The sequence below is a fragment of the Pongo pygmaeus genome, chromosome Y (assembly GCF_028885625.2).
Source record: "Pongo pygmaeus isolate AG05252 chromosome Y, NHGRI_mPonPyg2-v2.0_pri, whole genome shotgun sequence".
Taxonomy (NCBI): Eukaryota; Metazoa; Chordata; class Mammalia; order Primates; family Hominidae; genus Pongo; species Pongo pygmaeus.
The window spans coordinates 33,902,310-33,918,455 of NC_072397.2; the positions used below are offsets into that span (position 1 = coordinate 33,902,310).

General features: G+C 37.7%; 1 protein-coding gene across 1 annotated transcript in view; it reads left to right on the forward strand.

The window, feature by feature from the left end:
• LOC129025914 (deleted in azoospermia protein 1-like) overlaps positions 1-16,146 on the forward strand; it is a 65,585-nt gene that overhangs the window by 19,402 nt on the left and 30,037 nt on the right. Inside the window, exons 7-13 of the mRNA XM_054473468.1 lie at positions 4,863-5,009; positions 5,283-5,374; positions 5,934-5,985; positions 6,416-6,479; positions 6,569-6,708; positions 15,453-15,599; positions 15,874-15,965. Of these exons, the coding sequence (XP_054329443.1) occupies positions 4,863-5,009; positions 5,283-5,374; positions 5,934-5,985; positions 6,416-6,479; positions 6,569-6,708; positions 15,453-15,599; positions 15,874-15,965 (734 nt within the window). The remainder of the gene's footprint in view (positions 1-4,862; positions 5,010-5,282; positions 5,375-5,933; positions 5,986-6,415; positions 6,480-6,568; positions 6,709-15,452; positions 15,600-15,873; positions 15,966-16,146) is intronic.

A 16,146-nucleotide genomic window follows, 5' to 3' on the forward strand; every position in this document is an offset into this window, starting at 1 on the left:
TGTTTGTATCCTCTTTTATTTCCTTGAGCAGTGGTTTGTAGTTCTCCTTGAAGAGGTCCTTCACGTCCCTTGTAAGTTGGATTCCTAGGTATTTTATTCTCTTTGAAGCAATTGTGAATGGGAGTTCCCTCATGATTTGGTTCTCTGTTTGTCTGTTGTTGGTGTATAAGAATGCTTGTGATTTTTGTACATTGATTTTGTATCCTGAGACTTTGCTGAGGTTGCTTATCAGCTTAAGGAGATTTTGGGCTGAGACAGTGGGGTTTTCTAGATATACAATCATGTCGTCTGCAAACAGGGACAATTTGACTTCCTCTTTTCCTAATTGAATATCCTTTATTTCCTTCTCCTGCCTCATTGCCCTGGCCAGAACTTCCAACACTATGTTGAATAGGAGTGGTGAGAGAGGGCATCCCTGTCTTGTGCCAGTTTTCAAAGGGAATGCTTCCAGTTTTTGCCCATTCAGTATGATATTGGCTGTGGGTTTGTCATAGATAGCTCTTATGATTTTGAGATACGTCCCATCAATACCTAATTTATTGAGAGTTTTTAGCATGAAGGGTTGTTGAATTTTGTCAAAGGCCTTTTCTGCATCTATTGAGATAATCATGTGGTTTTTGTCTTTGGTTCTGTTTATATGCTGGATTACATTTATTGATTTGCGTATATTGAACCAGCCTTGCATCCCAGGGGTGAAGCCCACTTGATCATGGTGGATAAGCTTTTTGATGTGCTGCTGGATTCGGTGTGCCAGTATTTTATTGAGGATTTTTGCATCAGTGTTCATCAAGGATATTGTTCTAAAATTCTCTTTTTTGGTTGTGTCTCTGCCCGGCTTTGGTATCAGGATGATGCTGGCCTCATAAAATGAGTTAGGGAGGATTCCCTCTTTTTCTATTGGTTGGAATAGTTTCAGAAGGAATGGTACCAGTTCCTCCTTGTACCTCCGGTAGAATTTGGCTGTGAATCCATCTGGTCCTGGACTCTTTTTGGTTGGTAAGGTATTGATTATTGCCACAATTTCAGATCCTGTTATTGGTCTATTCAGAGATTCAACTTCTTCCTGGTTTAGTCTTGGGACAGTGTATGTGTCGAGGAATTTATCCATTTCTTCTAGATTTTCTAGTTTATTTGTGTAGAGCTGTTTGTAGTATTCTCTGATGGTAGTTTGTATTTCTGTGGGATCGGTGGTGATACCCCCTTTATCATTTTTTATTGCATCTATTTGATTCTTCTCTGTCGATTTTGTTGATCCTTTCAAATTTCTTTTGAAATTTCTAGGAATTGAAATACAAATTCCTTTTGTATTTCTGTGGGATCGGTGGTGATATCCCCTTTATCATTTTTTTATTGCATCTATCTGATTCTTCTCTGTCAATTTTGTTGATCCTTTCAAAAAACCAGCTCCTGGATTCATTAATTTTTTGAAGGGTTTTTTTGTGTCTCTATTTCCTTCAGTTCTGCTCTGATTTTAGTTATTTCTTGCCTTCTGCTAGCTTTTGAATGTGTTTGCTCTTGCTTTTCTAGTTCTTTTAACTGTGATGTTAGGGTGTCAATTTTGGATCTTTCCTGCTTTCTTTTGGGGGCATTTAGTGCTATAAATTTGCCTCTACACACTGCTTTGAATGCATCCCAGAGATTCTGGTATGTTGTGTCTTGGTTCTCGTTGGTTTCAAAGAACATCTTTATTTCTGCCTTCATTTCGTTATGTACCCAGTAGTCATTCAGGAGCAGGTTGTTCAGTTTCCATGTAGTTGAGCGGTTTTGAGTGAGATTCTTAATCCTGAGTTCTAGCTTGATTGCACTGTGATCTGAGAGATAGTTTGTTATAATTTCTGTTCTTTTACATTTACTGAGGAGAGCTTTACTTCCAAGTATGTGGTCAGTTTTGGAATAGGTGTGGTGTGGTGCTGAAAAAAAGGTATATTCTGTTGATTTGAGGTGGAGAGTTCTGTAGATGTCTATTAGGTCCGCTTGGTGCAGAGCTGAGTTCAATTCCTGGGTATCCTTGTTGACTTTCTGTCTCGTTGATGTGTCTAATGTTGACAGTGGGGTGTTAAAGTCTCCCATTATTAATGTGTGGGAGTCTAAGTCTCTTTGTAGGTCACTCAGGACTTGCTTTATGAATCTGGGTGCTCCTGTATTGGGTGCATGTATATTTAGGATAGTTAGCTCTTCTTGTTGAATTGATCCCTTTACCATTATGTAATAGCCTTCGTTGTCTCTTTTGATCTTTGTCGGTTTAAAGTCTGTTTTATCAGAGACTAGGATTGCAACCCCTGCCTTTTTTTGTTTTCCATTTGCTTGGTAGATCTTCCTCCATCCTTTTATTTTGAGCCTATGTGTGTCTCTGCACGTGAGATGGGTTTCCTGAATACAGCACACTGATGGGTCTTGACCCTTTATCCAGTTTGCCAGTCTTGTGTCTTTTAATTGGAGCATTTCGTCCATTTACATTTAAAGTTAATATTGTTATGTGTGAATTTGATCCTGTCATTATGATGTTAGCTGGTTTATTTTGCTCGTTAGTTGATGCAGTCTCTTCTTAGTCTCGATGGTCTTTACATTTTGGCATGATTTTGCAGCGGCTGGTACCGGTTGTTCTTTCCACGTTTCGCACTTCCTTCAGGAGCTCTTTTAGGGCAGGCCTGGTGGTGACAAAATCTCTCAGCAGTTGCTTGTCTGTAAAGTATTTTATTTCTCCTTCACTTAGGAAGCTTAGTTTGGCTGGATATGAAATTCGGGGCTGAAAATTCTTTTCTTTAAGAATGTTGAATATTGGCCCCCACTCTCTTCTGGCTTGTAGAGTTTCTGCCGAGAGATCCGCTGTTAGTCTCATGGGCCTCCCTTTGAGAGTAACCCAACCTTTCTCTCTGGCTGCCCTTAACATTTTTTCCTTCATTTCAACTTTGGTGAATCTGACAATTATGTGTCTTGGAGTTAGTTGCTCTTCTCGAGGAGTATCTTTGTGGCGTTCTCTGTATTTCCTGAATCTGAATGTTGGCCTGCCTTGCTAGATTGGGGAAGTTCTCCTGGATAATATCCTGCAGAGTGTTTTCCAACTTGGTTCCATTCTCCCCGTCACTTTCAGGTACACCAATCAGACGTAGATTTGGTCTTTTCACATAGTCCCATATTTCTCGGAGGCTTTGCTCGTTTCTGTTTATTCTTTTTTCTCTAAACTTCCCTTCTCGCTTCATCTCATTCATTTCATCTTCCATCGCTGATACCCTTTCTTCCATTTGATCGCATCGGCTCCTGAGGCTTCTGCATTCTTCACGTAGTTCTCGAGCCTTGGTTTTCAGCTCCATCAGCTCCTTTAAGCACTTCTCTGTATTGGTTATTCTAGTTATACATTCTTCTAAATTTTTTTCAAAGGCTTCAACTTCTTTGCCTTTGGTTTGAATATCCTCCCGTAGCTCAAGAGTAATTTGATCGTCTGAAGCCGCCTTCTCTCAGCTCGTCAAAGTCATTCTCCGTCCAGCTTTGTTGCGTTGCTGGTGAGCAACTGCGTTCCTTTGGAGGAGCAGGAGAGGCCCTCTGCTTTTTAGAGTTTCCAGTTTTTCTGCTCTGTTTTTTCCCCATCTGTATGGTTTTGTCTACTTTTGCTCTTTGATGATGGAGATGTACAGATGGGTTTTTGGTGTGGATGTCCTTTCTGTTTGTTAGTTTTCCTTCTCACAGACAGGACCCTCAGCTGCAGGTCTGTTGGAGTACCCGGCCGTGTGAGGTGTCAGTCTGCCCCTGCTGGGGGGTGCCTCCCAGTTAGGCTGACCGGGGGTCAGGGTCAGGGACCCACTTGAGGAGGCAGTCTGCCCGTTCTCAGATCTCCAGCTGCATGCTGGGAGAACCACTGCTCTCTTCAAAGCTGTCAGACAGGGACATTTAGGTCTGCAGAAGTTACTGCTGTCTTTTTGTTTGTCTGTGCCCTGCCCCCAGAGGTGGAGCCTACAGAGGCAGGCAGGCCTCCTTGAGCTGTGGTGGGCTCCACCCAGTTCGAGCTTCCCAGCTGCTGTGTTCACCTAAGCAAGCCTGGGCAATGGTGGGCGCCCCTCCCCCAGCCTCGCTGCCGCCTTGCAGTTTGATCTCAGACTGCTGTGCTAGCAATCAGCGAGACTCCGTGGGCGTAGGACCCTCTGAGCCAGGTGCGGGATATAATCTCCTGGTGCACCGTTTTTTAAGCCCGCCGGAAAAGCGCAGTATTCGGGTGGGAGTGACCCAATTTTCCAGGTGCCGTCTGTCACCCCTTTCTTTGACTACGAAAGGGAACTCCATGACCCGTTGCGCTTCCCGAGTGAGGCAGTGCCTCGCCCTTCTTCAGCTCGCGCACAGCGCGCGCACCCACTGACCTGCGCCCACTGTCTGGCACTCCCTAGTGAGATGAACCCAGTACCTCAGGTGGAAATGCAGAAATCACCCGTCTTCTGCATCGCTCACGCTGGGAGCTGTAGACCGGAGCTGTTCCTATTCGGCCATCTTGGCTCCTCCCCTAAATTTTCAACTCAGGATGATTTTAATAACTTTAATTTTTACCAGTCTAAACTTTCTAGTTTTGGGTGTCTTTTTTAACTACTTCACAGAGTATTTTCACAAATACTAAATGAGTATTCTTCCACAGCATTATACAAGACTCGGTGATGAGCGGCAGTAGGTTTAAGAAAGTACTATATCCTTTGGTTAAAATTCCATGCTGATGTCCTCTGATTAGTTTAAATCCTGAGCCTGAACTGAGCTGCACTGGTGACTAATTTACAATGAAAGTAATTTATATAAAATATACTTAAAATACAAAAATGATATTTCACATTGTGTATGGGTTTTGCCTGCATACGTAATTATGATGTCTACTTTCCAAATTACAGTCTGCTGCAAATCCTGAGACTCCCAACTCAACCACCTGCAGAGAGGCCAGCACCCAGTCTTCATCAGCTGCGGCTAGCCAAGGCTGGGTCTTACCAGAAGGCAAAATCATGCCAAACACTGTTTTTGTTGGTGGAATTGATGATAGGGTATTGTATTCATACCTCATTTTTACCTTAAAATACATTATGAACAATGGGATTTGGGCCCTGTTACAAACTTAATGTGTTTTTGTACTTCATGGAGGTTTAGAATTGCTTTTAGGTTTGACCCATAGGTACTAAAAATATCTTTGACAAAGAGCTACTGGTCATTTGGGGATAAATGGGGAAAAAATTTCCCCCTCATGGTAGTAAAATTGTAGTAAAGTTGAAATTTTTGAATGCTGAATTTTTACTCTGACGTTCCATTCTGTTCCATAGCCGGATGAAACTGAGATCAGAAGCTGCTTTGGTAGATACGGTTCAGTGAAAGAAGTGAAGATAATCACGAATCGAAGTGGTGTGTCCAAAGGGTGAGTAATTTTATCAAAAATATCTGAACTCTAGTCCCCTGTTCTATAGGTATGAGACAAGACTTCAAAACTGATATTCTGACCCTTGTATAAATGAAATTGTTGCGGTGTTAATTTCTTTCACGTAGGGGATAAAAGGTTATTACCAGTTCTTTTATTTAATCATTTTTCTAATGTTTGCTTTGAAATGTCTGCAATTTTTATTTCATACAGATGAGTTAATCAGTTTTCTCAAATAATTGTTTTCTTCATACACTGCACCGCATCTTAAATTTTAACCACCTTGTCTTAGATAGTAAGTTAAATTCAGGTTCACAGATGTGAATTCTTTGTTAATCAATGAAGTTTTCACACTGCCCTAATCCTAGCACATTTTGACGTAGTTCTGCTTAAGAAAAAGTAGTATTTGTAGAGGATCTGTCATGTGCATGTTAGCAAATACTTATCATGGTATATTATTCATCTTTGGTCATGATCACTTCTGTATATAGAATAGTAGAAGTTCTGAACCATGTACTGTATGATGGTGATTTTATGCTTCATTTGTCTGCCTTTATAGCTATGGATTTGTTTCATTTGTTGATGATGTGGATGTCCAGAAGATAGTAGAGGTAAGTAATAGAAAAATCTCTTTCTTATCTTACTGCTACGACGTTCAGTGTTAGAGATATACTCAGACTTGTGTAAAATTTGGAGGAAGCTAGACTTCCTGTTCAAAATCCAAACTCAGAGTCACCTCCCATAACTTGATAGATCCTGTTTATTTCTGAGTGGACACCTAGGTTCACGAACTACAGACAGGAAAGGTTGGAGACAGGGTGATGAAAAGCTTTTGATCAACTTTCACTTGATGCCTCTTGACACTGATTAGAGTGGCAAGGGTAAGTAAGGTAGCTTCATGTTGACAAATTTTAATTTGGTGCGTAGTTGTCACTGATCGTCTATGATGATAGGCACTTTAGAAGACTTTAGGTGTTTACCCAAGTCTTGGAAGCTAAGACTTGAAAATGGATTTTAGTTTTGTTACTGTTCTCTTTTCAGTCACAGATACATCTCCAGGGTAAAAAGCTGAAGCTGGGCCCTGCAATCAGGAAACAAAAGTTCTGTGAGTAGGAAAAGAAATTGTTCTTTTTTGACCCGGGTAGCTTTTCAAATAACTAAAAGTAGGCTTTTTTCTTCTTGCTTTTCAAAAAGGTGCTCGTCATGTGCAGCCATGTCCTTTGGTATTTAATCCTCCTCCTCCACCACAGTTTCAGAACGTCTGGAGGAATCCAAACACTGAAACTTGCCTGCAGCCCCTAATCACGCTGAATCCTGTAACTCAGTACGTTCAGGTAAGAACTGCTTATGTTCCTGTTCTCTTGTTTATTGTAGTCATCCTTGCGTCTGTGGAATTGTATCTACACTTTCCATAGTAAGTGGCAATGGAATCCCTGTTTGAACAGTGTGAGTAATGGGAAATTTGTTACTTTTGTTAGAAATTTCTTACTCTTAGTGTTGGTTATTTGAGCTAAAAATCTTCTATATACTTTGTGAGACTTTCTCTGAGAAATGATCTCTGTAGACATACGAACAAATCTCTTCCTATCTCTTCCTTTTTCACCCCATATAACTAGTTCCTAAAGCATTTGGAAGCCGCTCTCCTTATGTGTCTGCCTAGCTTATTGTTCTCTAAGGTTAGCAGTTAACCTAGCTATTCTTTGCTTGCAATGATTTCCAGATGCCTCCTCGTATAAATTGCTGACTTCTGGATATATTCTGGTTCTTGGATGGGTAGATTTCTGTAGCTCTTCTTTACTTGCAATGCTTTCCAGATGCCTCCTCATATAAATTGCTGACTTCTGGATATATTCTGGTTCTGAGATGGGTAGATTTCTGATCTCTTTTACTCTGTCTATAAATCCCGTGAGTTTCTGGCATGTCATTTCTCTGATGCTGGTTGCTTTGATATTTAAAGTAGGATTTGACATCCTCTGTCACTTACTGGTGATAAATAACGTTTATTTTGTTTTTCGTTCCTTTCATTTCTGTGTGTGTTTAAAAGACCTTTTCTTTGATGGAATATAAAGTAACAAAATAGTAGTGAAATAGTTCTTCAGTGTCTCTCATTTGTTGACATTTTCCATGTCCTTGAAATGTGTAGGGTACACCTCCTCTTCTTTTTCCTTCTCTGAGCAATGGCTAGAATAAAAGCCCTGCTTGTTTCTGGCATTTACGGTGAGCCATTACTGAATATGGGTGTATTCATGAATGCTGCTACCTGTATGTTTTTAATTAGTAAGTATTCATTGAAACGTCGAAGACATTATACTGTCTCTTTTCCATTTGTGGCTTATATACTGCCCTTAATTTGTGGAAATGAAGTACCGAGAAAGCCGTAACATCTGTCGAAGAACTACAGTATTACCCTATAATATTGTCAAATACAAAACAGTCTGGAAGTATTTTGCCAAAGAAATAGCAAATATATTAATTTAACTTACGTTGAAATCTGTCTTAATAGAGCCTTATCACCAGTGTCAGAAATTACTTCTGGGTGGGCATAGGTAGACAGTGTAAATAAGGTAAACTTTGGCTGGTGCAATAGGCACTTCTTTTGTCATTTGTCTCTTCCCCTTCCCCACCCAAAGGGTAGCACTTGACAGGGAATATTTGTTTCTTCATAATGTCTGTCATTCATTTAGAAATCTGCATTGCTGTAGGTAGAGAAACAATTACTATTTCAATGTTCTTCCTATTTTTGTCACGTTGGGAATGATACTTCCTTCTAATTAAAATAACAGTGTTTTACCGTATTAATCCATTCTTTCTGTAAACTTTATTTTCAGGCTTATTCTACTTACCCAAATTCACCAGGTCAGGTCATCACTCGATATCAGTTGCCTTTATATAATAATCAGTTAATTGAACAGGGAGTAAAATGATTTACTTTCAGCTACCATTGAGGCCTTCTGCTTGTTTATACAAATTGCCTGAATAGGTTGTCATTTTAAACTAGTGAAGTGTACCTGAAATTTTAGAAAACGCTTAGAATTAGCGTAATGAAGGCCTCTGTAGTATTTAGAAGTGATGAAATAATATTTTGACAGGAGGGTACTTGGCAATAACTTTTCTGTAGAACAATTTCTGAGATTTGGTGTTCCCATCTTTGTTTTAGCATGTATTTTGTTATGTTTGCCGTCAAAGAGCTGAAACATGCAGACTGTCTTTCATGAATTTAGAGATACAGAGTGAAGTAAAAGCTTTACCCAATTCTTAGAGCACAGAATTCCAATTGTGTTCTTATTTTAGCTTGCTGCTTCATGATAGTAGTTCTCTGGGTCTCTTTTCAATGATACAACTATATCTATGACCGATAATCATATGTGTGGTACCAAATTCAAAGAATTAGTATCTTTGAGAGTTTCACAATGCGATTTGCAGAAAATTGGGAAAAAGGTGAGATTTTCTATGTAGAAGGAAGAACAAGAAGTTGAGGGATTAGAAACCTAAAGTACTTATTTTTTCTATTCTGTTTCTTTTATTCTATTAACCAAGGAGCCAGCATGAGAAGTACTTCGATGTTGTCTGTCTCACGTGTTTTTGAAAATGTGTAGTAATATTTGAATAATTTTGGTTTCCTTTTTTTTTTTTTTTTCCCCCCAAGATGCCACCACAGCGGCCTGTTGGGGAGCAAAGGAGTTATGCTGTACCTCAGGTAAAGTGAATGTGCCAAACGTACACTCCCTGTTCTTTCTTGATTTTTTTCTATTTCATACGTGCCTATAGTTTTTTTAAATCGTTCTTTGTATTAATGTGGCACATTTTGTTACTTTCTTTTTAACCCAATTTTAAACTCTTATGGGAGCAACAGTGCCTTTTTCTCTCCCAGGTTTTTGCATGCTTAAGCAATGGCTGGTCCACATAATGATAAGAATTCAGTTACTTTTAGATTGACTATACAGTCCATGAAAGGTAATATTAATGTGGCCTTAGAATGAGCGTGTATCTGCCTGGAATCTGCCTCTGGCCTTTCCCTTCGTAAAAAAAAAAAAAAAAAAAAAAGTGTTCAAGAGAAACAGAAATGTTTTGCTATTAATTACTCTTAAATAAGAATAGGAAGAAAAAAGAATACTACCTCTAAAACACCCGAACTGCTTTCCCGCCAAATAACTAGTTCCAAAAATATTTGAAAGCAGCTGTCTTCGTGTGTCTGCCTAGTTTATTCTTCTCTAAGGTTAGCAATTCATCCAGCTATTCTTTACTTGCAGTGTTTTCCAGATGCCTCCTCATATAGATTGCTGACTTCTGGGTATATTCTGGTTCTGGAATGGGGAGATTTCTGATGTGTTTTACTATATTTATAAATCCCGTGAGTGTCTGGCATGTAATTTCTCTGATCCTGGTTACCTTGATATTTAAAGTAGGATTTGACATACTCTGTCACTTACTGGTGATAACTAACGTTTATTTTCTTTTTAGTTTGTTTTATTTATGTCTTAGTTTAAAAGACATTTTCTTTGATGGAAAATAAAGTAAGAAAATAGTGGTGAAATAGTTCTTCAGTGTCTCTCGTTTGTTGACATTTTCCATGTACTTGAAACGGGTAGGGTATACCTCTGCTTCTTTTTCGTCCTGTGAACGATGGCTAGAAAAAAAGCCCTGTTCCTCACATTTACTGTGAGCCATTACGTAATCTGGGTGTATTCATGTGTGATGCTATGTATATGTTTTCAATCACTAAGTATTTATTGAATCGTAGAAGACATTATACTGTCTCTTTTCCAGTTGCGGATTATATACCGCCCTTAGTTTTTTGAAATGAAGTACAGAAAAAGCCGTAACATTTATAGGAGAACTTCATATTACCCTGTGGTCTTGTCAAATACAAAACCCTTTGGAAGTATTTTAAGAAAGAAAGAAAGCAAATGCATTAATTTAACTTACATTGAAGTCTGTCTTAATAGAGCCTTATCACCAGAATAAGAAATAACTTCTGGGTGGGCATAAGTACACAGTATAAATAAGGTCAACTTGTCTGGTGAAATAGTCACTTCTTTTTTCATTAGTCTGTTCCTCCTCCCCAGCCAAAGGGCCTCACTTGACAGAATCTTTCTTTCTTCATAAAATCAGTCACTCATTTAGAATCTGCGGTGCTGTATATAGAAAAGTAATGTTTTAAAACTTTTTCATAGTTTTTTATATTGGGAATAGTATTTCTAATTAACAAAATGTTTTACCGTATTCATACATTCTTGCTGTAAACTTTATTTATAGGCATATCCTACTTATCCAAATTCAGCAGTTCACGTCATCACTGGATGTCATTTGCTTGTATATAATTGTCAGGTAATTTAAGAGGGACTAAAATGATTTACTTTCAGATATTATTGAGCCCTTTGTTATACAAATTGCTTGAATAGTTTGCCATTTTAAAGTAGTGAAATGTACCTAAAATTTAAGACAACACTTAGAATTAGTCTAGAATGAAGGCCTCCGTATTATTTAGAAGTAATTGCATAATATTTTGACAGGAATGTACTTAGCAAAAACTTCACTGTAGAACAGTTTTTTGAGACTTGGTGTCCCCTTCTATATTGTAGCATGGTTTTTTTTCATCTTTGCCGTCAAATAGCTGAAACATCCAGACTGACTTTTATCAATTTTTTAGAAAGACAGAGTGAAATAAAATTACTACCCACCTTTTAGAGCACAGAATTTGAATTATATTTGTATTTTAGCTGGCTGCTTCACAATAATAGTCCTCTGCGTCTCTTTTCATAGATATGACTGTGTATGTGACCCATAATCATATCTGTGGTAATAAATTCCAAGAACTAATATCCTTGAGATTTCCACAATACCAACCCCAGAAAATTGGGAAAAAGTTGAGGTTTTACATAATAGAGTTAACAACAAGAACGTCAGAGATTAGAAACCTAAAGTAATTATTTTTTCTGTTCCGTTTCTTTTATTATAATAACAAATTAAAGGAGCCAGCGTATGTACTTCAATATTGTGTTATCTCATGTATTTTTGAAAATGTGAAGGAATATTTGAATGATTTTTGTTTCCTGTCTCTACTAAAAACACAAAAAAATTAGCCAGGCGTGGTGGCGCACACTTGTAATCCCAACTACTCGGGAGGCTGAGGCAGCAGAATCACTTGATCCTGGGACGCAGGTTGCTGTGAGCTGAGATTGTGCCACTGCACTCCAGCCTAGGCAGCAAAGAGAGACTCAGTCTGAAAAAAAGCGATGCCATGAATATCTTTGTGTAAATATCTTGGCACGCTTCTGCTATTAATTTCTTGAGATGAATTGCTATCAGTGAAATAGCTAGGTGAAAGCACTTTGCCCCTTTTATAACAATTTTATAACTACTTCTCCTTTTTAGTATACTGGTGAGTATCCCCGCTTATCAAATCATGATGCACCTTTTCCACAGTACTCTTGGTAAATCACGTATTGGTATTTTCTCATTGACGGTGTGTAGAGCGCTCTCTTTTCCACACCCATTCCAGTGAAAGTTACTAGTATTTTTTAAATTGTCAGCCTAATAGCTGGAAAATATTACATTGTGTTGATGCCCACTTTTTAAAATCATCATTGAAGTTGATCATTGATCTTTAGCTTTTTAAATTAGGTTTTTAATTTTATTTTTCTTACTGATTCATAGAAGACTTTGTATTGGTATTCACTTTTGTCATACATAGTGGAAAAAATATATAGGAGTAATAAGGAGGTGCCCTGGTGCCCTTACCTTATTCCTATTTTCAGTTCAGTTGACTCAACTAGTTCACTTGTAAGCTTGATGATAGGGTAGAATGAGATTGATCGAAAAGAAGATTCCTCTATCTCTATTTTACTTGGGTTTTAAAAAAATTTAAAAATGAGTGCTGTATTTTGTCAAATGATTTTCAGTGATGAATTAAAGTAATGTGTCCTGCAAATTGAGTATTCTTGCATTCCCAATATAAACTTAGACTCTTTATATACTGCTGGAATTTCCCATTTGTGTTGAGGGCAGGGATGGATCATCTGGGTGAGGCTTTGTTGCTTATATGCTTTTAGCTTTGTAAAATGCGTTGAGAAATACTTTCTTCCTCTTTGAAAACAGAGTTTCGGCATAGCATTCTTTTATTATCTGTGGCCACAACCCATTTTTCAGGTCTCATATATACTTTTGTTTTCTTGTGTTTTCTTGCTTTGTTTTGCCAGGATTGTTTATTGCTTGAATTTCATCCTCCCCACGCACCACTCCCCGAGAATCTGCGCTTTGATTTACTAAAGTTTTCATTCTGATTTTCACGTCGTATTTTCTAAATTTTATCACTCTCTTTATTTGCTCCTCCTCTTTTGCTGCCAATGTAACTTTGCTGACTACAAATGATAGGCTTTTTCCTGGTCAGTTTATATAAATACCAATTTGCTTACATGTTGACACAGTAATTGAATTAGATAATACTGGCAAAGGAGCTGACCTCCCAGGAGTTTAAATAACGATAATTTTTTTGCAGCTTTTAGCTGTCGTCGTCACTTGGTTGTCCACATGTAACAAGGAATGTATTTGCTCTATGTGGCAATGAGAGTTGTGTATATGATGGTCTTGAAGCTCACTCCTGTTTACTATTCCAACATTTCTTATTTCAAAATTCAACAACTCACTTGAAGATATGATTAAGAAAATTACTTCTTTAATGCAGTTTGTTTTCAGGATGCCATTGACGGTTACGTTGGTACTTTCTTTAAACTTAAACTTTTCTTATCCTAAGCATTGATTTATATTTTTGGCCATAGTTTAGAAGTAACCAAAGGTTGTCTGTTGATTGTGGATTTTTATATATACATTATATAATTATGTATAAATACACACACGTGGGAATTGAACAATCCCTGCTAATCGAGCCATGGCAAAAATGAAGTACATTGCAAAAAATGAAGTACGTTGCTTACTTTGTTTGCTTTGATCGCCACCTGCTGGCCGAGGACTAGGACATGATCATTACTTCCTTAATTTAAAATATGATGACTCTATTAAAGAGATTCGGTGAATTTTATATGTACGATTCCAGTTGAGCAGGCAGCCAGTTTATAAGATCCAAGCTAAAGTCAAACTTCTTATAAAACCAAATGCCTTTTTTTTCTTCTTTACCAAACTACGGTTGTTTCGGGTATCCAAATGAGTATGAGAATCAGAAGAGGCACCAGAGATCTTTTCCAGCCATTTGTTTTGAAGCAAGGAAACTGAAACTGAGGTCATGAAAAGATTCACTTTCGTGAGCAATGGAAATCAGGTTCTTCCCAAACAAGAATTTTCCTCTTCAATTCTTGTGGCACTGTCACAAGGTTTCTTAACCAGACCCTTTGCAAATTTGGCACCAAATAATTCTTTATTGTAGGAGGCTGTCTTTGCATTGTAGGATGTGCAGTAGCATGGCTGGGCTTCAGCCCATCAGATTGCAGGAATACATCTTAGCTGTGACAGCCAATCTCTAAACGTCGCTAAATGCCCCTGGGGCTCAAAAATCTTGCCCAGTTGAGAATCAGTGCATTTCCATAACCTCTCATAATCTGATACAGGTTTCTGCCAGATGTTAGATTTCTAAATTAAAATACATCCAAACACTATGGTGCAGAGACAATACTGTAATGTAGCTTGTTTATCAAAGAAAAACATAGCCAAAGTTCATCCACAAATCAAGGGGGAATTGAAAAAGAGAAGAACTACAAGAATTTCAGAATTTCTTTTGTTTTATTCTGTTTGGGATTTCTGAATGAACTGAGAAGGAATTGGTGAATTGTGTATAGGGAAGGGAAATCTAATCAGGTTCCTAATAGTTCAAGATAATGCAGCTTAATGTCATTTGGAAAAAACAATAATGGAAGACATTTTTAGAAAGGAAAAACTTAAAAATAGTGTTTTAAATTTTTCTTCCACAACACTGTCATGAAATAAAGCTGTTAAAGGAAAGCATTAGGCATTAGTTACAAACCCAAAATAGCAAGTACAGGCAGGAAAGAAAAGAGAAGTGCAGTAACCTCGGCTTCAGTTGATTTCACAATTTAGATTTCATGTATAGTAAAGCTGTGTAGAATCAGTAACTTCTAGCATCTAATTAACAAAGTAGGAACTCCTTTCTTACTACTATAACATTATTGTGTTGTTCAAAAAGATACACAGTTTCTTTCGTCTTTTGTTTTCTTTCAGACAGCTGTATGTGTAATAGCTTTCTCTTAGGCAGCTTTTTGTGCTTTCAGAGTCAACAGCACTTCACCAGTGATTTTTAAATTAATGATGTGTCATAGTTTCCTGATGTTTCGATTAGTTCTTAATTAAACTTTTTTCAAAATAAGTCAGCTAAATAGTGGAGCCAAAAAAGAAACTCGAAAACAAATCTGCTGAAAATAAATTCAAATAACAGGACACTAACTTACATTGGCATACCACTTTTCCACTTTTACCACTTTATACGTACAAAATGAATTCACTCATTTATATCTATCAGGCCACTGTGAAAATTAGAATTATCACTTGGACTGATTTCGCGTTACTCAGGAAGAAAAATGTTATTTCAGAAGATGCTTTGAACACCCTAGCGTTAGGGAAGAAGATTATAAGAAATTGGTTTAAAACATTGAGGTTTATTTTGTTTTTGGTGCGGCTTCTTTTTTTTTTTTTTAAGGTTTATCTTTAGTCTACTCAGTAAAGTGAAAAGTTGCTCACGAATGTAGAACAGGATGATTTTAAAACTTTAATTTTTACAAATCTAAACTTTCTAGTTTTGGGTGTCTTTTTTAACTACTTCACAGAGTATTTTCACAAATACTGAATGAGTATTCTTCCACAGCATTATACAAGACACGGTGATGAGCGACACTAGGTTTAAGAAAGTAGTATATCCTTTGGTTAAAATTCCATGCTGATGTCCTCTGATTAGTTTAAATCCTGAGCCTGCACTGAGCTGCACTGGTGACTAATTTACAATGAAAATAACTTATGTAAAATATATTATACTTAAAATACAAAAATGATATTTCACATTGTGTATGGGTTTTGCCTGCATACGTAATTATGATGTCTACTTTCCAAATTACAGTCTGCTGCAAATCCTGAGACTCCCAACTCAACCACCTGCAGAGAGGCCAGCACCCAGTCTTCGTCAGCTGCGGCTAGCCAAGGCTGGGTTTTACCAGAAGGCAAAATCATGCCAAACACTGTTTTCGTTGGTGGAATTGATGATAGGGTATTGTATTCATACCTCATTGTTACCTTAAAGTACATCATGAACAGTGGGATTTGGGCCCTGTTACAAACTTAATGTGTTTTTGTACTTCATGGAGGTTTAGAATTGCTTTCAGGTTTGACCCATAGGTACTAAAAATATCTTTGACAAAGAGCTACTGGTCATTTTGGGGGTAAATGGGGAAGAAATTTCCCCCTCATGGTAGTAAAATTGTAGTAAAGTTGAAATTTTTGAATGCTGAATTTTTACTCTGACGTTCCATTCTGTTCCATAGACGGATGAAACTGAGATCAGAAGCTGCTTAGGTAGATACGGTTCAGTGAAAGAAGTGAAGATAATCACAAATCGAAGTGGTGTGTCCAAAGGGTGAGTAATTTTATCAAAAATATCTGAACTCTAGTCCCCTGTTCTATAGGTATGAGACAAGACTTCAAAACTGATATTCTGACCCTTGTATAAATGAAACTGTTTGCGGTGTTAATTTCTTTCACGTAGGGGATAAAAGGTTATTACCAGTTCTTTTATTTAATCATTTTTCTAATGTTTG